The sequence below is a fragment of the Poromitra crassiceps genome, assembly GCF_964638095.1.
Source record: "Poromitra crassiceps genome assembly, chromosome: 30".
Taxonomy (NCBI): Eukaryota; Metazoa; Chordata; class Actinopteri; order Beryciformes; family Melamphaidae; genus Poromitra; species Poromitra crassiceps.
The window spans coordinates 6,481,418-6,508,864 of NC_139652.1; the positions used below are offsets into that span (position 1 = coordinate 6,481,418).

Below are 27,447 nucleotides of genomic sequence, written 5' to 3' on the forward strand. Positions count from 1 at the left end.
TCATCAGTCCTCTGCCTGAGATACGTACTGTATACAGATAATGTACGTGTGTATTATTCCCGAGCAAAGGTTAGACCTGTTATGTCCAAACGTTGAAGGAACACTGCTCGGCTGCAGCCTCTCTCGGAGAGACGCCTTGATTTCAATTAGATCCTGCAACTGCACTCTCTAAAGCTGAGATCTGAAGAAACAAAGTAGAAGCTGGAGTTGAGATCCTTGGAAGGAAGTGTGGTCAAATCACTCTGGATCTCTGCTCGTGATCATCCCGTCTACGGTCCAAAGATGCTGCAGGAGAAATGATCATGTTCTTGACGTGTGGCTAGTTTTCATTCGACCAGGTGAGTCTTGTCCAGAGATTGTACAGGGGGATGCGATCCGTCTCCAGCTTCCCCACATTGCTTGCTCCTCAGGGTGCTCTTCAGCAGACAGACAGCACACTTATATATCCTCCATATGACATGCCACACCACCTGCTGTCTGTCTCTCTGTGTGACATCACACACACCGCCTGCTGACCGTCTCTGTGTGACATCACACACCGCCTGCTGTCTGTCTCTCTGTGTGACATGTGACATCACACACCACGTCCTACTGTCTTCTCTCTGTGATTCACACACTGTGGGAGGCACGGAAACACACAGAAATACACACAAACACATGCAAGTAAACATAAATATGTTTACAGTTGTACTGTACTGAAGTCCATGGTGAATGGTTCTGTTTTGGGTCCGCATGATCAGAACGCTAATGTGCTCACTGACTTGGTGAAGCAGATAGCGGTTAGCATTGGGGAGAATATCGTATCCTGTCTTGAGTCTAGAGTTTTGGGGGGCCAGTCAGAGCCGACCACCAGTGCGAACATGGGTCACTCGGCAGCGACCTTTCCAGGCTTAACTTGGTAGTTAAGGCTGACATTAGCGAGCCACAATCGTTCAGGGGGGAGGGGGCGGACAAGGTGTCTATCCACGAGTGGGAGGGGTCTGTTAGGCCGTACCTGAGTAAGAGGGGTGTAGTGTCCTCTAGTAAGAGAGTGGCGTCAGCGGAGGACCAAAATGCGAGACTCATTAGCCAATGAACAGCCAGGAATGGGTCTCGCACTACATTTGCATGATAAAATAAAGCTGATAATGTACAATTTGATTCAAGGGATGAAAAACCCTTTCAAAGTACAACACAAACTGTCTATTTTGCTGCAACTCGACAGTGCTGCTTTTTTTACTCAAGAGTTCCACTTTCTACTTCCTGGAAAAAAACTGGTCCATTGGAGTGAATGGAGATGTCGGAACTCTTCTATTATACGGCTCTGGAGGGGTGTGGCTCTAGGACCTAGAGCGACGCCCCTCTTACTACCTAGAGCTCTAGGTGACCAAGCTGCTGATGTGCTGGGCAGGTTACAGGGGAGGACACGTGATGTTGTCAGGATCAACCCCACTGTTCATCTCAGTTTGGGTCCTCAGTGACACAGTGACCTCTTTCATGCCCCTAGTGGACTTTTCTGACACAAAGCCCCGCCCCCTTCCCAATGAGAATGCGGTTGTTGATTATTGGATCCGGCTCAACAAAGCTATTGACAGCGCCGAGGATGGATTAAAGAGACAGGGCAAGGTTCTAGACCAGTGGTCCTCAACTGGTCTAGGCTCACGACCCACACTTTTCCTAGTCATTAAGTGGCGAACCAAATTTCAGATTCCTCAATGCCTATCTGCTTCTTCAACAAGTTGAAACCGGTGACGCTCGGAGCTACAGTAGCAGGACATGTTTGGTACCAATGGATGACTTAGGCCTTCTAGTTTCAGAGGATACCAGGATCTTCACTCGGGCTTTGAAAGTGAGGCCTATGAAAGACAGCAATCTTAGGACACCGGCGTTCTCAAAGAAGACGTCTTTTTCATACACACATCCGCGACCCACTCCAAATGGCGCCGCGACCCACTTTTGGGTCCCGACCCACCAGTTGAGAACCACTGTTCTAGACAACCCCTCTCGTGAAGTGACTGTTATGTTCATTTCCCACTGCCCTAACCCTGAGCTGGCACTCGTCTTCAGCTGTAGGCCGCTTGAGGAGGTGCAGCGCCTCCAGCAACGCCGGCCCACTCGGCCACCTTGTGTTGCCCACAGGGGTCTTCCTCAGCCATCCTCAGGCTGTGGGTGACTTACCTGCTGCTCAGCCTACGCCTGCTGCCACGCCCTTTTCCGCTGGAGGTCAGTCGCTGGAACATGCCAGCACCATGCTTCAGTCTCTCTGTGTCTAAGCATAGAGACACATTGCAAACAACAATCCATGGTCAGCACGCACACACACAGACACACACACACACACACACACACACACAGCAGTAAATGGTTGATATTATGTGACGTGTGGTGCGTCAGAGCATTGCAGGGCTCCTGCACCAACACAACACACTGAGACTCCAACGGAGAATGCAGAGAGAGAGAGATAGAGAGAGAGAGAGAGAGAGAGAAGGTCCAATGAGCCCACCAGGAGGGAAAGCTGATAGCTGTGGTGACGTGGGCCGACCATTTACCAACATTGCCGTGTTGATATCAAACCTCGTCAGCAGAGATCACCTAAGACGTAAAGAAGAAACGGTGACAGAGTGAGTGTGTTTACGTACGAGTGACGTATGCTTGGTGCGTTTAGGTTTTGTCTGTCTGCCTATAGTTTGGAGTGGACGTCCAACTTCCAACGTTGGAAACCCGCATTAGTCTTTTGCTTGCACCTGTGTTTACCCTGCCTTTTCGACAACAAAACGACATCGGTGGTGGATGAGTTGAGTTCCCTCCCTCCCCTGATATGTGAAGCACTTTGAGTGTCTTGAAAGGCACTATATAAATCCAATCAATTATTATTATTATTATTATTATTATAATTATTATTGTGATGAACCAAGCTTATCTCTACAATAGCAGACGGGCCCAGTGAGCCCAGCTGGATCTCCACAACAAATTGGTTCTTGGAACTTATCTGTGAGGGGTCCAGAGACCTCCTCCTGTGTGCCCGGCCGGATCTCCCCTACAGTAATACAATACAATATTCAGTTGAAGAACATACTCCCTATGTAGGCTTAACCCTCCATCCTCTTCCTCTTCTGGAACTCTCTTTTCCACACAGAGGTATAATGGTCCCCTCCAACCTACAGTTTTACACACACACACACACACACACACACACACACACACACACACACACACACACACACACACACACACACACACACACACACACACTATCTTTGCTGCTTGTGATGGGTGAGTAATAGGTTTGCCAGTGGCTGTGGTTATGACGATGCCAGTGTATGAGTCACACAGCTCCCATGGTGCAGCAGCTCAGTGAGTGGGGATGGGCATGTAGGACATGAAAAGTAGTCTGACTCAATGGAACTACGCTGCTTTTCAAAACTTCAAAGTACCTGTCGTCGCTCTCTAGGGTGACCAGATCCCAGCCAATCAAATGTGGGACAAACAGTTTCAAGTCTCGCGAGAGTTGCCTGCCTTTATCAGGAAGTGTCCAGCGCGCAGCGGGACTATTGCTATTCCTGTGACTCTGTTGTTTACCACAACTGAAGACAGGGGTAGCTAGTAGTCGCCTGTAAGATTTTGTGAAAAAAGGCTGAATAGTTTTCTGACTTCATGGATATAGATGATGACGATGGCCACCCTTATTTATTTGAGCTGCAGAGTGAAGATGAAGAGCTCATCGAAATTGAAGAGCAGACAAGGAGAGAGAGAGAGGAGCAGCAGCCCAGGGACAGACACGCTGCTGCAAGGCCGAAAACTGTGGTGACTGGTGGTGTTCCTGTGGATGCTGTGACCCAATGTCCACAGAGGAAGAATGAGGCCAGATGATGGTCTGGATGTGTTGCAGATAGTTGGACCTGAGGCCAGATGATTGAGGTCTGGATGTGTTGCAGATAGTGGGACCTGAGGCCAGATGATGGAGGTCTGGATGTGTTGCAGATAGTTGGACCTGAGGCCAGATGATGGAGGTCTGGATGTTTTGCAGAGAGTGGGACCTGAGGCCAGATGATGGAGGTCTGGATGTTTTGCAGAGAGTGGGACCCGAGGCCAGATGATGGAGGTCTGGATGTGTTGCAGATAGTTGGACCTGAGGCCAGATGATGGAGGTCTGGATGTGTTGCAGAGAGTGGGACCTGAGGCCAGATGATGGAGGTCTGGATGTGTTGAGGCAAGATGATGGAGGTCTGGATGTGTTGCAGAGAGTGGGACCTGAGGCCAGATGATGGAGGTCTGGATGTTTTGCAGAGAGTGGGACCTGAGGCCAGATGATGGAGGTCTGGATGTGTTGCAGATAGTTGGACCTGAGGCCAGATGATGGAGGTCTGGATGTGTTGCAGAGAGTGGGACCTGAGGCCAGATGATGGAGGTCTGGATGTGTTGAGGCAAGATGATGGAGGTCTAGATGTGTTGCAGAGAGTGGGACCTGAGGCCAGATGATGGAGGTCTGGATGTGTTGAGGCAAGATGATGGAGGTCTAGATGTGTTGCAGAGAGTGGGACCTGAGGCCAGATGATGGAGGTCTGGATGTGTTGCAGATAGTTGGACCTGAGGCCAGATGATGGAGGTCTGGATGTGTTGCAGATAGTTGGACCTGAGGCCAGATGATGGAGGTCTAGATGTGTTGCAGAGAGTGGGACCTGAGGCCAGATGATGGAGGTCTGGATGTGTTGCAGATAGTTGGATCTGAGGCCAGATGATGGAGGTCTAGATGTGTTGCAGATAGTTGGACCTGAGGCCAGATGATGGAGGTCTGACTGGATGTGTTGCAGATAGTTGGACCTGAGGCCAGATGATGGAGGTCTGACTGGATGTGTTGCAGATAGTGGGACCTGAGGCCAGATGATGGAGGTCTGGATGTGTAGCAGATAGTGGGACCTGAGGCCAGATGATGGATGTCTGGATGTTCTGCAGATAGTGGGTGCAACACATCAACACCTGATTGATCAAATGTTGTTCTGCGTTTTGCGGCTCTACAGTTTCCACTTGTTGCACCTCTAGTTCTGATCCCACTATATTGTCTGTTTATCAACAGAGTATTTCTGGGGCAAGGTTGTTTACACATTTAAAAATAAGTTTTATAAATGAAAAGTCAACAAAACCGTCAAAATTTAGTAGCATATATTTCTGTAGAATAAATGGTCAATGGATAGAAATTGATGTCCAACGCTGCACCCAATGTACAAATCAGGTTCCGTCTGTCATTTGGTGATGTGCTGACCAGCAGAACTGTACTCCATCTGAGGAAAATGTCAGTGAAACCTGTTAGCTGAGCATTCTATGCATTGAATTGAACGTTGAATTGATTGAAAGGATCTGTGCTGTTCCTAGTTGTGTCACTTATGTAGCTCTTTCTTCTTATTATTTTTGCTTTGCCTGCGTCTTTTAGTCTGTTGCAATACTGGTGTGTTAAAGGCACGTCAGATCTGATTTCATGTGGCTACATAGACCTCATACCCCAAATATAGCCATATCTATGAATGCCTTTCTTATGTAAATGTCAAGTTTCCCCTCTGGCATAAATAAACACTCCCAGTCCGTTTCAACAATACGCTCTAATGTGCCCTGGCCTATATTGTGATTGACCCATAAGCAACAAGAGTGTCAGCATGTGGTCCTCCCACGTCAGACACCCCGTCCAGACTACATACGTCAGCAGTGTTGGGAAAGTTACTGAAAATTGGTAATTAGTTACAGTTACTAGTTACTTCTCTCAAAAGGTAATTTAATTACTTTAAAGTTACCAGTTACTTCAAAGTAATTAGTTACTAGGGAAAATAACTTTTGCGTTACTTTTAAAAGTCCGCTTCGATTGTTATTAATGCACACATTATGTTAGTGTTGCTGTGCCACAGTGTGGCATTGAACATTCACTTATTGGGGAGGCTTATAGCCTATCAAGGTCCTTAGCCTCTGGGGCTCTGGCTGCAGCTCTCTCCCCGGACTAGGTCTGAGGATCAGAAACTGGGTAATCCTCTGAAGTTGTCCGTTATTTTCATGTCCTAAAGTAACTAGTAACTAGCCCAGTTACTATTTTAGTAACTGTAACTGAGTTACTGAATTTGAAAAAGTAATTAGTTAGATTACTAGTTACTGAAAAAGGTAGTTAAGTTACAGTAACTAGTTACTCCCAACACTGCACGTCAGCATGTGGTCCTCCCACGTCAGACACCCCGTCCAGACTACATACGTCAGAGTAACGCAGAGAGAGAGAGAGAGAAATCCCTGGGATTTCCCAAAACCACCCACACCCCACAAGCCCCCCTGGACTGGGAAAGGCCACTAGACGCCCCAGTTTTTTTTTTACCAATATTTAAAGTCTCCTGGAAGAACACGGGGGTGTTGTTTGACCGCCTACAGAGCACATATAATGACAGGAGGTAGTGAGCATCCCTGGGGATTCCTCCGTCTCTGCGTGTCATTTATTTTTGGAGCACTTACGTATGGTCAGGATGCTGTGGACCCCGTGAACATGCTGTCACTGTTGTTTATGTATCGGCCAGAACACATTTGACCACATTGCTGATTATACAGGGATTATTTATCCCAGAGGCAACATTTACAAACAAAAGACGATTACCGAGTGCTCACTGGTCGGCTCCAGGAATGTGAGGTGCTCCTGAAGTACAAATTTATATCCAAGGCTAAAGCATCAGCTTACTTCAGGCACTGATCTCACGCTGAGACAAGGTGTAAAGGTTGAAATGCCTTTGTTTTCTAGGGCATAATAAAGTTAAAATGATCACCGCCGACCGGTTTCAGCCACGCAGGGCCTTCTTCAGGGCGCGTAGGAAAGATCAGGAGTGACGCACAGTGATTTCCTATATAAACAATTAGCCAATTAGTGGCCAGGTGAGAGCAGTGAAACAAGATTACATTAGCTTATTCTCAATAAGTCACATGAAGAGAGATATTAAATAATATAACCATCAGGCTTAAAGAGACAAGTTAGTTAAGTTATCCTTTATTTATCCCCTTGGGGAAATTCATCCTCTGCATTTGACCCATCCTCTACTAGGAACCTTCCTAGAACTATGAGCAGTGGGCAGCCACTGTGCAGCGCCCAGGGACCAACTCCAGTTATTTTGCCATTGCCTTGGTCAGAGGCACTGACAGGAGTATTAACCCTAACATACATGTCTTTCTTTGATGGTGGGAGGAAACCGGAGCACCCGGAGAAAACCCATACGGACACGGGGAGAACATGCAGACTCCACACAGAAAGGACCTGGGACGGACCAGGGGTGACTTATTGAGAATATGCTAATGTAACCTTGTTTCACTGCTCTCACCTGGCCACTAATTGGCTAATTGTTTATAGGAAATCACTGTGGTTCACTCCTGATCTTTCCTACGCGCCCTGAAGAAGGCCCTGCATGGCTGAAGCCACGAGGCGGTGATCATTTTAACTTGATCGTGCACTAGAAAATAAAAGCTTTTGAACCTTTACACCTTGTCTCAGTGTGAGATCAGTGCCTGAAGTGAGCTGATGCTTTACCTTAGGAGGCAACATTTACACTTGTACACATGGCCTGTTATTGCATCAAAATGAGGCAGATGCTATTTGCGCCCGTGTGTAAATAGCTCCGTTGTAGGCTCGCCTTGTTTGAGTAGCCTACCTGCTCTACTACACAAACACAAGACCTCAAGTCAAGCCTTTACAAACCTTTTCAAGTCATCAAAGTACAAGTCAGTCAAGTCCCAAGTCACCAGAACCCAAGTCAACTCGAGTCTCAAGCCTTCTCTTCATGCAGCAATGCACTCTCATTCAAACTGTGAGTGGAGTTAGTCATGTCAGCGGCAGTCTGTCATACAGGCTTCTTCACTGAAAGAACAACACAGAAAAAAATATGATTTTTAATCCTGGGTTTATTATTGGTTATCTGTGTGTGAGTTAATTAAGGCACATCAACAGCGTGTTTAACATCCAACTCAGAAAATAAAATACTGTGGTACAAAAATAAGTAAGACTCGACTGATTCTGATTCGGTTTAACATCTATGTAGCGTTAATTAACTAAAAAAAGAGCGTGCGCTGCTGAAGACTGAGAACAGATCTGACAGTAAACCATCATATCAGATCATTACTGTACTGCAGCTGCTTCATATTTCCATACGGCTGACTGACTGCATGAAGATCTTAGATGAACGAATACTCTTATCAATCTGGACAGCCAGAGTCTATCAGTCTGACGTGACAACTGAACAAAATAAACCTGTCAATCCACTGAATCCAAGCTAAGGTCTAGTATTCAAGTAGAACAATAAATTCAGATCTAAAACCACATTCTGAGGAACCTGAAATAACCGTTTGTTTGCATCCCTTTTTTGTGAAGGCTAAAAGGAAAAAAGTGCATTAAAACCAGGAGAGGATCCACTGTGTGTGTTTTTAAAGTCACAATGAAAGTGCATTTTTTGAGATAATTTGGTGTCCGTAACTTGGCATTGGAGAGGGACAGGACATGGGGCCAGATCATTGTTGATGTTATGTGGTATCAAACGAAAAGGAAAGTCATGGCATTCTGATATAATATACAACAAAGTAAAATTTTTGTTTTTTTTGGCATTTGCTGTTAGCTAGCTGTTAGTCTCTGCCCAGACTCAAATATTACGTTGAATCGCTGCGCTCCGCATGCTACATAAATGAGTCTGTGCCACTTCACAGCCACTGCTGGGGGTTGAAATTGAATGGGTGACAGGTCGTAGCACCGATGAGAGAGCGGTTCGAAAAATGGGCTGCGCCTCCCGTGTCGTCTGATCGCAAAGTCGTTACTGATTGGAGAGGACTGAATCCACCACTGGCATATGACTGGCCAAGTGAACGGTTCCCTCCCATAAGCAGCCGGCTGAGGAGGAAAGTGTCCCAGACCCAGAGAGAGCTCTGCAGCATGCAGTAACGTAGTGTATCAGACCCAGAGAGAGCTCTGCAGCATGCAGTAACGTAGTGTATCAGACCCAGAGAGAGATCTGCAGCATGCAGTAACGTAGTGTATCAGCGTTAAGAACTCTCATCAGTCTGGCGTTGAGACTAGCTAGCTGTTAGTGGTCACGCAACATCCTGCAGCTAACTAACAGACTGAAGTCATGTCTGGTTTCATTATGACTTTAAGCAGTGCAGACCTGCAGCTTCAAGTCAGTGAAGGTAACTGGCTGCTGCTTTCTTCACCTGAAAACAGCTTCAGACTGGAAACTGATTCTGTCTCGATCAGTCTCTCTGTCCATGACTGTATCTGGAACTGCCTACTGCACATACTACTGACGAACACAGTACACAGGACATGCAACATACTGCGTTTCATAGTATGTAGAATGAAACTGTTAAATGGATTTAATTTGCAGTATGCTAGGCCAGGCTTAGCCAGGTTCTGGGTTTGGAAAGCACAAGTAAACAATAGCCCGGCTAATGGCTAACCTCCGCTACTGTGTGTACTGTAGCATCCCCTTATGCACTAAAAAAGAAGAGAAGTTATAAATGTGGGTTTTAGGATTTTCCCAAAGATGAATATTTTGTTGGAGTAGTTGGAGCTACTTCTCCCGGTGTTTATGTTGCTTTATACCATGGTCTGGGTGAATACTCGATTATGATTGGCTGCAGGGTGTCCATTCATTTATGATAATGTACACCTAGCTATTAAGTAGTTCCAGGCAAATGGTCTGTTCACCATTCATATCAATGTGACATGGGCTCGACAGAGCCATTTGAGCTCTATACCACCGTTAACTCATTGAGTGCCAATGACGTCGATCGGCGTCAAAGTCAATAGTAACGTTGAGTGCCAAAGACGTCGATCGGCGTCAAATGCGTTTTTTGACGGTGGGACGTGGATCAAAGCCTCAGGCATCTCCTGTACAAATATTGTAGCTATTGAAGGTGTATAACCTATTTTACGGACTCATTAGGTGGCGACAGTGCTCTCCAGATTAGAGAAAGGTCAGGAAAACAGCAAGAAAAAGCCCCGTGATGAAAGAGAAACCGCTCATGCTGCAGCCAGAGCCATATAGATTGCTCTGGCTGGAGCTGACGTTGGCTGCGAACAGCAGTCAATCCGTGCCCACAACTGAGTCCCTCTGTCTCTGCTGTATAGTTTCTCCACACGATTAGCCGCCAGAAAAGCAGCACCCGACGCCGAAGGGCCAAACCATTCTCAGAAGTCCGGTTTGGCTTTTCCGTGTCGCGCTGGGAGCCGGCGCACAAAAACGGAGCACTCCGAAAATAGACGCTGGGTGCGTGAGGCTGTGTGTTAGTGTGGGGAGGAGTTTGCAGCTGAGGGGGGGAGAGGGGGGTGGGGCACGCACGGCACCACACAACTACACCACGTCACTACATCAGAAAATATTAGCTTCAGACTCAGTGAATGTGCTTGAAATGCTTCATTTCACAAAAGGCTGAATATTTCAGCTTCTAATTTGAAACGCCTGTTTTTGCTTAAAACAACCTATATTCTCCGGCTCATAACTGAAGAATGGAAAATGGTATCAATAAACTTTTTTTTACTGATGATAAAATAGAGTCTCCTCGTTCTTTGTGCGTGTTCGGTGTTTACATAGTAATATCACACAATATTCTGTGGGCCTCGAGAAATCACTGAAAACGCTCTGAAACTCTGGCACTGGGAGCGTCCGTTCTCCAAAAGTGGCTGGCACTCAATGAGTTAAGGGTTAATATGGCACTTTTGTAAGTTTAGAGAAAAATTTAGTCGGTCAAAGTAACTATTTAGATTACCCCTGTGTGCTCAGTTTATCAAAATAACGGCTAGATTTTTGATTTTCGGAGATCTGATGTTTATGTTAGTCAGCTGACAGAAGCCGGCTCTCAGCTGTCAACTGTCAAACCCTCTGTTTACAACTGCAGCAAGCCAGCCAGGTGCTCTGGGAGAGCGCACGCGGTCTATCATTGAACGCACGCGCCTTTTACGTCTTACAAGACCCGCAGACGTTAACGTAATTCCCTGGAATGCTTGTTTAAGAGCCAGTTGCATTCTTAGACATTGCTGTTTGATTTATTTGGTATGTTACATACAATTGGCCAAATTATTAGTTAGTTTATTGTCTAGAAATTCTGCCAGGTGCACGCACTAAGCAGCCATTTTATCCAATGATAGCGTTATCTTGAGCAGCCGACGGGACTATTTTGTCTCGCTGGTTCTCAACTCATATTCAAGGTTATGAAAACTAGATTTTGATTGCAAAATGCATGAAAATATAAATGAATAGTCTTGTTTTGTTTCTTTGGCAAGTCACCATGGTATAAGCGGGTTAATGCACGACGAGGTGTCCATTATCAGAAATTAATGGACTTCGTGGAAACAACCGTCCTCGGCTTTCGCCTCGGACGGTTCACGCCTCCACGTCATCCATTAATTTCTGATAATGGACACCTCGTCGTGCATTAACCCTTACTTGGAAGCCAAACGGTATTCTTGTTTCAATCAAACTGGGTGTCTTTTCATATAACTTGCTGACAAATGGTGTAAATACACTGTAATACAGAGTACCGTAGATGTCCTCAATGCACAGTGCGCTTCACGTGTGACATCATCACCTCCGCCAAAGAGGTTACGTTTTCAGTGCCATTTGTCAGCAGGATTACAGAAGAACTACTGGGCAGATTCTCACACAAAAATTGTGGAAGGGTATATACTGTAGCATGTGCCACTCTCCAAGTGCACTTCTAGTTTGTCATGTATTTGCTATATTGCCTTTATTTTTGTTATTTCCCATTAACTCAGAAGTGATTTTATTTGGAAAAGACAGTAGAATATAAATTGTCCGAAAGGTAATGTACGGCAACCATTTTAGGGCATCCTCGTCATTCAGAGGTTTGGCTGTCATTCCTCAGTCTAAGCGTTGTCAGTTGTCATGTCTCCTAGTAAACCATGTCGAGTGTGCTCTGAAACACCTTCAGTCCTCACACGAAAACGCTGTCATTCTTCCTGCATTACTGTTTCACTCCTCACACGTCAGTCATCGCACAATACGGCGTCAGTCGTCAGTCCTCACTCGTCAGTCATCACTCCTCACGTCTCACATGGAAATGCTTTGCTCAATTCACGGAGGCATTCTTGCGGTTTCCCCATTACACACGGAAGAACAACCAAAAACAACGAATGACAGCGTTTTCATGTGAGACGTGAGGAGTGATGACTGACAGCTAGTTTGAGTGATAAGTGAGGCACGTTGCAGGAGGAATGACAACGTTTTCGTGTGAGGACTGAAGGTGTTTCAGAGCACACTCGACATGGTTTACTAGGAGACATGAGACATGACAACTGACAACGCTTAGACTGAGGAATGACAGCCAGACCTCTGAATGACGAGGATGCCCTAAAATGGTTGCCGTAGTAATGACAAAGGTGCAGTAGCCTTAACACAGAACACAAGGAGATAAACAAGTGATAAGGAGGAAGGGGGAGAGTATAACAGGAGGTTAGCTCCAGTCCAGAGGGCAAACAGGTATTACCTGCATTTATTTGCGTCTAATCATTTTGAGTTTATGTATTTGCTAACTTTCTCTTGCTAACGTCCTGGTGCTACAAGAGTTTGTGAACATTCCCCCCTTGGCAATATCTGCATAATTTCAATAAAAGATGTCAATGGTCTCATGCCTCCTGTCATTTCACTCATACAGTAGCATGAGTCGGTCTAATTAGGTTAGTCTGATAAAGTAAAATGTAATGAAATGAATGTATCAAGACAAACCTGTTACCGTCCCAGCACTTTGCATCGCTCACAGTAGGTGAGGTAGACTAATAGAATACTGGAGATTTTTTTCCCACTCAGCACGAAATCTGGGTATTTTTTGCATACTCAAGATTTTATTTTTGTTTGCATATTGCATACTACATGCTACATTTTGGCTAAATAAGCACGTACTGCTAGTATAGTAGGCGGTTCCAAATACAGCCTGTGTCTCTGTCTGTGTCTGTGTTAGCAGCAGGATGGAGACAGAGCTCCTCTAACCCGTTAAACTCCTGCAGTCACAGCGCGGGAAACAATACTCAAATAACCTAAACCTAACTAAACCTAAGGCTAACTTTACCTAACTAAACCTAAACTGACCTAACTAAACCTAACATTACCTAACTAACCCTAATACACCTGACCCACTCCACCCTCTCAACTCTCAGTTGAGTCTCAGGTGTGGGGTGCTGCTGTCTGACCGCCAGGCTCCGCCCAGGTTATGAGGTGAGTCCAGGGGGGGGGGGGGTTCCTCATTGAGTGGGCTGTTCAGTTGTTCAGAGAGTCAGCTGAGCTGTCAGTGTGTGATGTCATGCCAGAGGGTGGGGCTAGTGTGGGCGTGGCTAGTGTGGGCGGGGCTAATGTGGGCGTGGCTAACAGGTCCATGTTATCGGTGTCAGAGTGAGAGGAATCCGTGGAGCTGGGAGTGTGTTTGTCTAATGTCTCTCCTGGAGTGTGTGTGTCTGCTGACTGTGGTGTGTGTGTGTGTCCTCTCTCTCTCTCCTGGAGTGTGTGTGTGTGTGTGTGTCTTCTCTCTCTCCTGGAGTGTGTGTGTCTACTGACTGTGGTGTGTGTGTGTGTGTCTTCTCTCTCTCTCCTGGAGTGTGTGTGTCTACTGACAGTGTGTGTGTGTGTGTGTGTGTGTGTGTGTGTGTGTGTCTTCTTCTTTTTCTTTTCTGATTTCCCCCCCATTTTCTCCCCAAATGTAATTGGCCAATTTCCCCCTGCTCCACCCTCTGCTGATCTGGGGAGAGCCGTAGACTAGCACCATGCTTCCTCCGACACATGCGCAGTTACCAGCCGCTTCGTTTCACCTGACAGCGGGGAGCTTCACCGGCAGGACGTAGCACGTGGGAAGACCATGCTATTTCCACCAGTTCCCTTCCGCCCCAAACAGGCGCCCCAACCGACCAGAGGAGGCGCTAGTGCAGCGACCAAGACACATACCCCTAATCCTGCTTCCCACCCGCAGACACAGCCAATCGCGCCTGTACGTACGCCCGACCAAGCCGGAGGTAACGCGGGGGGTGAGGCGAACCTGCGACCCTCGTGTTGGTAGGCAGGGAATCTACCGCTACACTACCCGGACGGCCCGGTGTGTGTGTCTTCTCTCTCTCTCAGAGTGTGTGTCTTCTGACAGAGTGTGTGTGTGTGTCTTCAGACACAGTGTGTGTGTCTACTGACAGAGTGTGTATGTGTGTGTCTACTAACAGTTGTGTGTGTGCTCTCTCTCCTAGAGTGTGTGTGTCTACTGACAGTGTGTGTGTCTTCTGTCTCTCTCAGTGTGTGTATGTCTCCTGTCTCTCTCAGAGTGTGTGTGTGTCTTCTATCTCTCTCAGAGTGTGTGTGTCTTCTGACAGTGTGTGTGTGTCTTCTGACATAGTGTGTGTGTCTTCTGACAGAGTGTGTGTGTTTTCTGACACGGTGTGTGTGTCTTCTGTCTCTCTCAGAGTGTGTGTGTCTTCTGTCTCTCTCAGAGTTTGTGTTTCTTCTGACAGAGTGTGTGTGTCTTTTGACAGAGTGTGTGTCTCTTCTGACAGAGTGTGTGTGTCTTCTGACAGTGTGTGTGTGTCTTCTGACAGAGTGTGTGTCTCTTCTGACAGAGTGTGTGTGTCTTCTGACAGAGTATGTCTGTCTTCTGACACACTGTGTGTGTCTTCTGTCCCTCTCAGAGTGTGTGTGTCTTCTGTCTCTCTCAGAGTGTGTGTGTCTTCTGACAGAGTGTGTGTGTCTTCTGTCTCTCTCAGAGTGTGTGTGTCTTCTGACAGTGTGCGTGTGTCTTCTGTCTCTCTCAGAGTGTGTGTGTCTTCTGACAGAGTGTGTGTGTCTTCTGACATGGTGTGTGTGTCTTCTGTCTCTCTCAGAGTGTGTGTGTCTTCTGACAGAGTGTGTGTGTCTTCCGTCTCTCTCAGAGTGTGTGTGTCTTCTGACAGAGTGTGTGCGTCTTCGGGCATAGTGTGTGTGTCTTCTGACATGGTGTGTGTGTCTTCTGTCTCTCTCAGAGTGTGTGTGTCTTCTGACAGAGTGTGTGTGTCTTCTGACAGTGTGCCTGTGTCTTCTGACAGAGTGTGTGTGTCTTCTGTCTCTCTCAGAGTGTGTGTGTCTTCTGACAGAGTGTGTGCGTCTTCGGGCATAGTGTGTGTGTCTTCTGACATGGTGTGTGTGTCTTCTGTCTCTCTCAGAGTGTGTGTGTCTTCTGACAGTGTCTGTGTGTCTTCTGACAGTGTGCCTGTGTCTTCTGACAGAGTGTGTGTGTCTTCCGTCTCTCTCAGAGTGTGTGTGTCTTCTGACAGAGTGTGTGTGTCTTCCGTCTCTCTCAGAGTGTGTGTGTCTTCTGACAGAGTGTGTGCGTCTTCTGACAGAGTGTGTGCGTCTTCTGACATGGCGTGTGTGTCTTCTGTCTCTCTCAGAGTGTGTGTGTCTTCTGTCTCTCTCAGAGTGTGTGTGTCTTCTGTCTCTCTCAGAGTGTGTGTGTCTTCTGTCTCTCTCAGAGTGTGTGTGTCTTCTGACATAGTGTGTGTGTCTTCTGACATGGCGTGTGTGTCTTCTGTCTCTCTCAGAGTGTGTGTGTCTTCTGTCTCTCTCAGAGTGTGTGTGTCTTCTGACAGAGTGTGTGTGTTAGTGTGTGTGTTGTTCATATCTGTGGGACAGTCCTCAGCGGGGCAGGGTGTGTGGTCTGGTGTGTGGATGTGTGTGTGTTCCAGGCTGTGACAGCGCACCGGCGGCTCTCTGACGCGCGGCTCGGCAGGCGGTGGCAGGGTGTCCCCCCGCTTCAGACTCCGCCTCCCTGGAGCCACCTGAGGAAAAAGAAGACGTTGTCAGGAGACGACCGGTAAAGACTTAAAAAAGAACAAAGGAAACGACTGGGACTTTCTTATTGGGTGGGACAGAGCAGCAGGACAGAGCTGCAGGACAGAGCAGCAGGACAGAGCAGCAGCAGCAGGACGGAGCAGCAGGACAGAGCTGCAGGACAGAGCAGCAGGACAGAGCAGCAGCAGCAGGACAGAGCAGCAGGACAGAGCAGCAGGACAGAGCAGCAGCAGCAGGACAGAGCAGTGGGGCAGAGCAGCGGGACAGAGCTGCAGGACAGAGCTGCAGGACAGAGCTGCAGGACAGAGCAGCAGGACAGAGCAGCGGGACAGAGCAGCGGGACAGAGCTGCAGGACAGAGCAACAGGACAGAGCAACAGGACAGAGCAGCAGGACAGAGCAGCAGGACAGAGCAACAGGACAGAGCAACAGGACAGAGCAACAGGACAGAGCAGCAGGACAGATCAGCATGACAGAGCAGCGGGACAGAGCTGCAGGACAGAGCAACAGGACAGAGCAGCAGGACAGAGCAACAGGACAGAGCAGCAGGACAGAGCAACAGGACAGAGCAGGACAGAGCAACAGGACAGAGCAGCAGGACAGAGCAGCAGGACAGAGCTGCAGGACAGAGCAACAGGACAGAGCAGCAGGACAGAGCAGCAGGACAGAGCAGCAGGACAGAGCAACAGGACAGAGCAACGGGACAGAGCAGCGGGACAGAGCAGCGGGACAGAGCAGCAGGACAGAGCAGCAGGACAGAGCAGCAGGACAGAGCAGCAGGACAGAGCAGCAGGACAGAGCAGCAGCAGCAGGACAGAGCTGCAGGACAGAGCAGCAGCAGCAGGACAGAGCAGCAGGACAGAGCTGCAGGACAGAGCAGCAGCAGCAGGACAGAGCAGCAGGACAGAGCTGCAGGACAGAGCAGCAGCAGCAGGACAGAGCAGCAGGACAGAGCAGCAGCAGCAGGACAGAGCAGCAGGACAGAGCAGCAGGACAGAGCAGCAGCAGCAGGACAGAGCAGCAGCAGCAGGACAGAGCTGCAGGACAGAGCAGCAGGACAGAGCAGCAGGACAGAGCAGCAGGACAGAGCAGCGGGACAGAGCAGCAGGACAGAGCAGCGGGACAGAGCAGCAGGACAGAGCAGCAGGACAGAGCAGCAGGACAGAGCAGCGGGACAGAGCAGCAGGACAGAGCAGCAGCAGCAGGACAGAGCAGCAGGACAGAGCAGCAGGACAGAGCAGCGGGACAGAGCAGCAGGACAGAGCAGCAGCAGCAGGACAGAGCAGCAGGACAGAGCAGCAGGACAGAGCAGCAGCAGCAGGACAGAGCAGCAGGACAGAGCAGCAGGACAGAGCAGCAGCAGCAGGACAGAGCAGCGGGACAGAGCAGCAGGACAGAGCAGCAGCAGCAGGACAGAGCAGCAGGACAGAGCAGCAGGACAGAGCAGCAGGACAGAGCAGCAGGACAGAGCAGCAGGACAGAGCAGCAGGACAGAGCAGCAGGACAGAGCAGCAGGACAGAGCAGCAGGACAGAGCAGCGGGACAGAGCAGCAGGACAGAGCAGCAGCAGCAGGACAGAGCAGCGGGACAGAGCAGCAGGACAGAGCAGCGGGACAGAGCAGCAGGACAGAGCAGCGGGACAGAGCAGCAGTGGGCCCGACAGAGTTTACCTGTCGGCTGTTTGTTGAGCAGACAGATGAAGGACTGGACCCTCTCTTCCTCTGCTGGACTCTGCAGAGAGACACACACAACATCCACTTTAAAGGAGCAGTTCACCCAAACATTCAACTTCAGTCACCTTCCAGGAAACAAAGGAGGGACTGCAGCACACTGATATACTTGCAGGTTTTATTTGTGCAAACAAGTGAGTAACGTTTCACCACGACTGTGTCTTCATCAGAGTCACAAAACATGAAGCAACATAGTCCAGCCATTCCCAACCTGTGGGCCACGAATGTATTGCAAGTGGGCCACCAAATCATATGCAAAACATTGCGATCTTTGTAGAAAAAAAGTAATTATTATTATGTATGAGAATGCATTTCTCCATTGTTTAGATACCAGTAAAAAGCTCAAGTGCACAATAATAAAGTGCCTATGCACTGAATCAGTATCGCATGGTCAGATAACAGTATAAGACAATGATGTGTGTGGGAGATCTGGTGAGATGTATGTGTGTGGGAGATCTGTGTGTTGTGTGTGGGGGAGATCTGGTGAGATGTGTGTGTGTGTGTGGGGGAGATCTGGTGAGATGTGTGTGTGTGTGTGTGGGGGGGAGATCTGGTGAGATGTGTGTGTGTGGGGGAGATCTGGTGAGTTGTGTGTGTGTGGGGGAGATCTGGTGAGATGTGTGTGTGTGTGTGGGGGAGATCTGGTGAGATGTGTGTGGGGGAGATCTGGTGAGTTGTGTGTGTGTGGGGGAGATCTGGTGAGATGTGTGTGTGTGTGGGGGAGATCTGGTGAGATGTGTGTGTGTGGGGGGAGATCTGGTGAGATGTGTGTGTGTGGGGGATATCTGGTGAGATGTGTGTGTGTGGGGGAGATCTGGTGAGATGTGTGTGTGGGGGAGATCTGTGTGTTGTGTGTGGGGGAGATCTGGTGAGATGTGTGTGTGTGTGGGGGAGATCTGGTGAGATGTGTGTGTGGGGGGGAGATCTGGTGAGATGTGTGTGTGTGGGGGAGATCTGGTGAGATGTGTGTGTGGGGGGAGATCTGGTGAGATGTGTGTGTGGGGGGGAGATCTGGTGAGATGTGTGTGTGTGGGGGAGATCTGGTGAGATGTGTGTGTGTGGGGGAGATCTGGTGAGATGTGTGTGTGTGGGGGAGATCTGGTGAGATGTGGGTGTGTGGGGGAGATCTGATGAGATGTGTGTGTGTGAGGGAGATCTGGTGAGATGTGTGTGTGTGGGGGAGCTCTGGTGAGATGTGGGTGTGTGGGGGAGATCTGGTGAGATGTGTGTGTGTGGGGGAGATCTGGTGAGATGTGTGTGTGGGTGGGGGAGATCTGGTGAGATGTGTGTGTGTGGGGGAGATCTGGTGAGATGTGTGTGAGGGAGCTCTGGTGAGATGTGTGTGTGTGGGGGAGATCTGATGAGATGTGTGTGTGTGGGGGAGATCTGGTGAGATGTGTGTGTGTGGGGGAGATCTGGTGAGATGTGTGTGTGTGGGGGAGCTCTGGTGAGATGTGTGTGGGGGAGCTCTGGTGAGATGTGGGTGTGTGGGGGAGATCTGGTGAGATGTGTGTGTGTGGGGGAGCTCTGGTGAGATGTGTGTGTGTGGGGGAGATCTGGTGAGATGTGGGTGTGTGAGGGAGATCTGGTGAGATGTGTGTGTGTGGGGGAGATCTGGTGAGATGTGTGTGTGTGGGGGAGATCTGGTGAGATGTGTGTGTGTGAGGGAGATCTGGTGAGATGTGTGTGTGTGAGGGAGATCTGGTGAGATGTGTGTGTGTGAGGGAGATCTGGTGAGATGTGTGTGTGTGGGGGAGCTCTGGTGAGATGTGGGTGTGTGGGGGAGATCTGGTGAGATGTGTGTGTGTGGGGGAGATCTGGTGAGATGTGTGTGTGTGGGGGAGATCTGGTGAGATGTGTGTGTGGGAGATCTGGTGAGATGTGTGTGTGTGGGGGAGATCTGGTGAGATGTGTGTGTGTGGGGGAGATCTGGTGAGATGTGTGTGTGGGGGAGATCTGGTGAGATGTGTGTATGTGTGCGCGGGACAATTGTTCATGGCGAGAATTCCCGAGAGTTGTGATGTCACTTGAGCAATTGTCTTCTTATTGTGCCTTCAAGTTGTCTCGTATTTACCATGAATACGACATAAATCCTCTTGAACTCCCTCATGTGGTATTCACGACTTAGTATGTGGAATGTTTCTGAAAGCTTCGAAGATCACGACTTGTGACGTGTCTTGTTACGTTTTCACAAAATGGCAGACATGCAGACACCAACCAATTTTAGAAGAGGACAATTGCTCGAGTGACATCACTGATGACATCACAACTACTGCCTGATGACATCACCCAAATCCAGACCCAAATCTCGGGTGACAGTTGAGCAATTGCAAATGCATTCAACACACACACAACTGCCTGACTGACATCACTTCCATCACAGTTGCTCGAGTGACATCACTGATGACATCAGATCTCACGAGACTCGTGAGGCTCGAGTCGCCCAGGTGACTTTTCACAACTGCCTAACCCCCTTCCAGGTGACTACATCTCAGGTGAACTCTCACACAAAGTCACTCATAGAAGCGGTTGCACTGCTTAACAAAGCTTGAAATAAGGTCCAATTGTAAAAATAAAAATAAAATAAAAAAATAATTCTTCTTTAAAGTAACGTTAGCACACCACATCGCGAGCTGGTTTCATTTTGTAGTTTAGTTACAGATAAATACAAATTTCCCCCCAAAACACTTAAAACGAGGCTGAAGTTAATGCAACCTTATAAAAGTAACGTTAACTTCATAACCCAAACAATTTAAGACCTGGCAAAATCCTATTTAAGACATTTGATATAAATGCAGTTGAATTGAATTTTAAGGCGGCTTACCGGCTGCCGGATGGCGCCGACTTCTGCCTCCTCCTTCCGGACCCATCCTGCTGCTTCAGACGCTGCACGAAGGAGTGAGCTGTGCACACGCACACACACACACGCACACACACACACACACACACACACACACACACACACACACACACACACAAATAGATCACTGTATTAGGGTCTTATGTGCATCCTATAATAAGAATACAGTGTCTGTCGGTGAGTGTGTGAGCAGAACTGTGTTGGGCCACAGCTATGCCATTTTACGCGAGATCGGGCTGAATCTTTCAGGAAGTGTAAAGAGCACCCCTGTGGGTGACCTAACAGAACTGGATTTTTTAAATTAGTTAATTAGTGCCGATTAATTGCCCTAATTCCCTTCTTCTGTGGTGTCCAATGGCAGTTGGCATCCTTTATGTTGCACTACCGCCTCCTTCTGGATTTATCCATGCACTGCTTCCTTACATTTTGCCTGCCTGGTTCCCTCTTCCTCTCCTCTCGCCCTAATTACCTTCTACTTCTTCTTCTTTGGCATTTTATGGCAGTTGGCATCCTTTATGTTGCATTACCGCCTCCCTCTGCATAGGGGGCACGGTGGCTCAGTGGTAGAGCTGTCGCCTCGCAGTCAGAAGGTCCTGAGTTCGATTCTCGCCTGGGACACTGTGGGCGCTGTGGTTGTGTTCCCCCCCATATCTTCAGTGACTACTGCCCAGGTGGGGTATCTCGTCGTAAGGGTCTTTCTGTCTGTGTGGAGTTTGCATGTTCTCCCCGTGCTCCCCCAGGGGGGTTCCTCCGTATATACTGTAACCCCCCCCCCCCACTAAAAACATGCAGAAGATCAGATCGTCATCGTCATCCGACCAGTGACGACAACATCCGAAGTCGGTCCCCGGGCGCTGTACGAGAAAGCGACCACTGCTCCTGGCCTGCCCCAGGAGGAAAGGACAAAGCCAGGATGGGTTAAATGCAGAGGACAAATTTCACCGGCCACCATCAGCATGTGTGTGTTGTGGCCCTCCGTGCATGTGTTGTAGTGTGTTGTGTGACAATAAAGACGGGCTGCCGTCTGAAATCGTCGTTTAAAATCGTTTAAAAAAATCGTCGTTTATCGTTTAATTCATCCACCCACTGTTTCCCCACACTCTGTCCTGCTGGTCCTCTTTGGGTCTCTTCTTCTTCTCTTTGTCTTACGGCGGTAGCATCCAGCTTATTGGTGCATTACTGCCACATTCTGCTCCCAGTATGGATCAGACAATCGACTAAATGCCTAACACACACACACACACACACACACACACACACACACACACACACACACACACACACACACACACACACACACACACACCTAAACTACTTCATACCCTACTAAAATCCCCTTACAAAAGCTAATAGAGTCCTGCTCTGCGATCTCGTGCTCAATAATCCCTTTAATGTGATTTCCGCTGAAAACAGGGTGTAAATGACATCTTTTCAAGTCAACTTGGCATCTCGGGGCTTCTGGAGCCTTGGATTACGCCAGCCTTTTTTCAATATTCAATATTCAATATTCACTTCAATTGTTTAGGAGAATGCTGTTGAATGCTGTAACTGTTCCCCTGAAAAATTCCTACGGATGTTTTGTGGACTAAAAATGAATTTGTATTTGGGGGTGAACTTATCCTTTTAACATATTGAATGATCAGCTTCGGGTGTTGATTTATTGCCAAAAGGGAATTTTGGAAATGAAGTGTTTTTGCTCTTGGTTACCCAGAGTTCCTTTGGGCACAGAGAGGAGTTTGATTGGCTCGGCGTCAGGAGAAAGTCCCGAGGCTTTCTGCAGAGTCCGCAGGATCTCCGTGTTCTGCAGAGGAGAGCAGAGTGATGTGACTTTTTCATTAAGGATAACAATAGAAACAAAATGAAAAATAGCTACAAAATTGAATACCTCATAAAATGGCGATGGCCTGTGTCCACCTAGCGTCTTTTTCCGACTGTTAAACGCTGGGCGTGCGCTGGGGAGCGCTGATCCCAGCGCACAATATAAGTCAAGTCAAGTCAAGTCAAATTTATTTATATAGCACCTTTCATACACAAAGGCAATTCAAGGTGCTTCAAGGAAGCAAGTCTGAAAGTAACGTTAGTTCAGCTTGATAGCTGACAGCTAGCAAGCTAACAACACAGGTAGGCTACGTTATTAAAAGCAGTAAGCACAACACTCACCAGAAATATTAAGTGTCTAGCCAATCTGCTCCCACAATTGAGCCTTTCTGTCTCTGTTTGCGATAGTTTATCCATATGATTAGTTGCCAGAAAAGGAGCACCCGACACCAGCGTCTTTCTGAAAAGTTAAATTATTCTCAGCTGGAAGCGCTGGGAGTCGGGCGCACAAAAACGCCGGAGCGCTGTGAAAATAGACGCTGGGTGCAGCACATTTTCTTTAGACGTCCATGTGCGCCCGCATACGCTCTCCCCCCATTGGAAACAACTGAAAAAAGACGCTGGACCTGAGGAAAAGACGCTAGGTGGACACAGGCCCTAAGACTTTTAAATACTTTTGAAGGGCCTTAATTTTTACTACATTGATTTATTACCTTTTAATATTTATATACCTTATATTAGGAAAATGGTTCCGCGAAACGTGTTTTGAGGTGAGAAATCAACCATGCAGCGAATCTGTCTTCATTCTACATCCACAACAATTTCAATTCAACTTCTCTCTCCCTCTCTCTCTGTCTGTCTCTCTCTTCCTCTCTGTCTCTCTGTCTCTCTTCATTCAAGGATTTGAAAGGAGGCTTGTCGCAGCGTGACTCTCTGCCTCTGGAAACTCGCGTCCAAACTTTTAAACTAAGTGTTGTGGATTCAGCAACATGGCTGATTTCTCTCCTCCAATGTTTTCAGAAACACATTTCGCTGAACCGTTCTCCTAATATAAGAGAACGTTTCTAAATGAGCCGCCATGTTTTTACAGTTCCATGGTATCCTGGCTGTATTCGTATCAGCAGAGAAACATCACTAATATAAATCTGCGTTCCTGACAACTCAGGTCGGAATTTCCCAGTTGAAATTTCTGACGTTTCTAGCAGAAAATCTCGACCTCGGAGTTGTCTGGAAAGTAGGATAAATGAATGTGTGTACAGTGTGTATGTGTGTATATTTTGTGTGTGTGTGTGTGTGTCCCACCTTGCCTCCCAGCTCGTAGGCACAGTCCAGAGGTGTCCTCTGCCTGTTGTTCCTCAGCTGAAGCTGCGCCCCACCTGACACCAGCACCTCCACCAGCACCTGGTGCCCCCCCCGCACCGCCTCATGCAGGGCGGAGTTTCCTTGCTGGTTCACTATGTTCACCAGAGCATTACTCTGAGGGAGGAGCCATCAGATAATAATTCATTTCAATTACAATAAATATACTGTAAAATAATATTAACATATATAAGCTGTATTATATATACCGTATATACACGGATCCTTTCCAAAAAATTTGAATATCATGGAAAAGTTAGTTTTTTCCCATAATTCCTTTCAAAAAGTGAAACCTTCATAGATTATGACTGAGAAGTCATAACCTCAGTCCACTCCCTCTGAATCTCCGCCAAATTAATCGTCTTTGCTTGACAATCCGCGGAAGCCCATGGTCATCCATGGTACATTATTTCCATGATATTCAAATTTTTTGGAAAGGATCTATATATATATATATATATATATATATATATATATATATATATACTTTTCTGCAGTGTTTATAACTGGTTCGCTGGGGGGTAAAAGCTTAAGACATCCCCAAATGTTATCTCAAATGTTTTAGTGAGAGAAGTAGCTAATGGCACCGCTAATCAAGCTAACAAGCGAAATACGTTTCACTTTCTATACTGTACATACTTCACAATAAAAGCACCCTGTTAGTTTGTCAGAGGAAAACCTTTAATTTGAAGGAGCTGTGCAGGAAATAGACTTAAAAGCTCCAGGCATTTTTCTTTTTACAGATTTCCCCCCCATTTGTATTTGACCAATTCCCCCCCGTTGCCCTGGTTGCTGCTCCACCCTCTGCCGATCTAGGAAGAGCCTAAACTAAAAGTTCCAGGCAACTTGACTCTGTGGACGCAGACACCAAAAATCCATAGTGCAGGAACAGGCCTTCAGAGGGTGCTGTGTGAATAACAGCCAGCATTCTACCTATTAGAAGTCACTGTACCTATCAAAATGATTAAAAAAAAAGCTATATTAAGGTAAAAGAGTTACATAATAAGCCTTTAATTATATATATACAGTATATCCTATGCATGCACACACGTGTGTGAGTGCTAATGTCTGTCGAGAGAGAGAGAATACCTGTAACAGGATGGTGGCTGTATCCAGGTTTCCACGGAGACAGGTGTGAATCAGAGGCGTGTTGCCATAGTGATCCTTTTTGTTGACTTTGGCATTGAACTCCAGCAGCGACCGCACCACCTCCACATGCACACACACACACACACACACACACACACACACACACACACACACACACACACAATAAAGACCCCCACAGACTGAAGTTCTACTTGTGTCTTCTGTGTCTGCAATTCTTAAAATGTATTTTTCATTGTAATTTTATGTGTAACTGTTATAAGACAGCGTTATATCATTATAATAATCGTTACTATTATAGCACTATATAAAATAAATTCAAGTTAGGAGTAAAAAAGCCTTCATGTTTGTATTTGACAATGTTATACATCAGGAGAAGGAACTGATAATTTAAGAAGGTTGTGTATCTCCGAAAAGCCATGTTTTAAAGGAATATGCCAACTTTTTGGGAGTACAGAAACCAAGATACACACTATCTTTACCGTCACTCTCCATACAGTATACAGTCAGTGAGCTACACTCCTTAGTTAGTACTGGGGGAAACGTTACAGCCGTTCAATGTCACCAAAAACACACATACACAAACAGCGGCAAAAAGCTCTATGTACATGTTGTGACTCGGGTACTCACCACCAGATGAAATATTAATCCAAAATGCAGAGAAACAATCTTTTTTTAAGGGAAATAGGTAGCCGGAACTACTTTCTAAACATGGCCGCCAGGCGAACAGTGCATGCGCGGCATAAAGCGCATGCGTTGAAGCGCTGTGTGCAGGCAAACAAGGAAGTAACTCAGTGTGGGGATTTACTACGAAAGTGACGTTTCACGGAAATATGGATTTTTGCCTATAGAGACACTGCATGTAATAGGCCACGCCCATCACGGGGGAAGAGCTCCGTTCATTTCCACACACAGCGTCATTTTCCTTGAATTAAACATAGTTAAAAGCTGTTGTGTGGTGGGGCTGCGCAGAAAACAAATGTAAAAAATCGCCGGTTAAAGTTTTTTTGTACTCCTGAGCAAAACAAGGAAGCCATTGAGAATTGGCGAGAAGAAAAATGTGGATCTAGCTGTCAAGAAGTAAGTTGGAGGGTTCATCTTCCGTATATACGATCTTTCTGTGCAACACGCAACCATGCACGTGACATAGGAGAACGCCAGGATTGGAGGGGGGCTTTCTGTTTTCCCCCGTCTTGGGCGTGGCTTCTGAATGATGACGCGTTACGCAGTGTCTCTATGATTGATGCCTACTATGCCTTTTTGCACCCATGGGAGTGGCCAGACTGCCCCTGGTCGAGGCTGCATTTGGACTTTGCTGGGCCTTTTATGGGGCAGATGTTTATGATAATGGTGGATGCAAACTCCAAATGGATAGAAGCCCACATCATGAGCAACATCACTGCCCCCAGAACCTCGGGCTGTTCGATTTGGCTCAAAATATATACGGTAGTCGTAGCCATAGCAGTTTGGAGCTAGAAGTGTATCAGACCCAGAGAGAGATCTGCAGCATGCAGTAATGTAGTGTATCAGACCCAGAGAGAGATCTGCAGCATGCAGTAATGTAGTGTATCAGACCCAGAGAGAGATCTGCAGCATGCAGTAACATAGTTTAGAACACGGCTCTCTCGAATACTCGATTCTGATTGGTCAATCAACAATATTCACCGGTCATTATTTCTCGACAACCGACCGCTGCTCTGCCACACCTGGATTAATCAGTTGGTAAGAGCATTTTGTCCGCAGACGCTACTAATTAGGCCAACCAGTTGCAGCTGTGGTGTCTTGTGTGCCAATTACGAATGAAACCGCTTTGTGTTGAAAACGCTATTAAAAAATCTATTTGAATAATTATTTTTGTCAGATTATTGAATGATTTAGTTGTAGGCCGTGTTCTAAGCGGGATAATGTATACTGAGCCGGTGATTACTGGAAATAATGACCTTCAGGTGAATATTAAGCCCTCCGCTGCGCGTCGGGCTCAATCATCACCTGTCAGTCATTATTTCCACAGTAATCACCGGCTCAGTATACATTATCCCTTACTTAGAACACGGCTCTCTTGAATACTCGATTCTGATTGGTCAATCAACAAGATTCACCGGTCATTATTTCTTGACAACCGACCGCTGCTCTGCCACACCTGGATTAATCAGTTGATAAGAGCCTTTTGTCATTAAACACTACTAATTAGGCCAACCAGTTGCAGCTGTGGTGTCTTGTGTGCCAATTACGAATGAAACCGCTTTGTCGTTGAAAACGCTATTAAAAAATCTATTTGAATAATTATTTTTGTCAGATTATTGAATGATTTAGTTGTAGGCCGTGTTCTAAGCGGGATAATGTATAGACGGTTTTAACTTGACAACAAAAACATTCTAAATTGAACCCCCTCTCACTTCCTGTTGCAGTGTTTGCTATGGACATAAAAGAAAAAAAAACATTCAAGTGCAGGACTGACCATTCCGTGAAAGCCGTCTATACAGCTGAGCAGCGAAAACAAAAGTAACTATGTCGAGTGAATATTTCTGCAGTTTGCCGAATGCTGAGAAAAAGGAAGTGCTGTGGGGTTGTGCTCTGGTGAAAACCGTCTATATTGAGGCGGTGATTACGGGGGAAATAATGACCGACAGGTGAATGATTGAGCCCGACGCGTAGCGGAGGGCTTAATCGTTCACCTGACCCAGAGAGAGATCTGCAGCATGCAGTAACGTAGTGTATCAGACCCAGAGAGAGATCTGCAGCATGCAGTAACGTAGTGTATCAGACCCAGAGAGAGATCTGCAGCATGC

The 27,447-nt window shown here is 47.2% G+C and overlaps 1 protein-coding gene across 1 annotated transcript in view; it reads right to left on the reverse strand.

The window, feature by feature from the left end:
* Positions 1-609: 609 nt before the first annotated feature.
* The window catches only part of ankrd27 (ankyrin repeat domain 27 (VPS9 domain)), a gene marked incomplete at both ends in the record, with an annotated part of 67,872 nt that continues 41,034 nt past the window's right edge, over positions 610-27,447 (reverse strand). Inside the window, 10 exons of the mRNA XM_083663303.1 lie at positions 610-616; positions 2,158-2,248; positions 3,971-4,926; positions 9,448-9,466; positions 15,625-15,772; positions 17,455-17,515; positions 20,339-20,417; positions 22,082-22,175; positions 23,495-23,668; positions 24,641-24,760. Of these exons, the coding sequence (XP_083519429.1) occupies positions 610-616; positions 2,158-2,248; positions 3,971-4,926; positions 9,448-9,466; positions 15,625-15,772; positions 17,455-17,515; positions 20,339-20,417; positions 22,082-22,175; positions 23,495-23,668; positions 24,641-24,760 (1,749 nt within the window). The remainder of the gene's footprint in view (positions 617-2,157; positions 2,249-3,970; positions 4,927-9,447; positions 9,467-15,624; positions 15,773-17,454; positions 17,516-20,338; positions 20,418-22,081; positions 22,176-23,494; positions 23,669-24,640; positions 24,761-27,447) is intronic.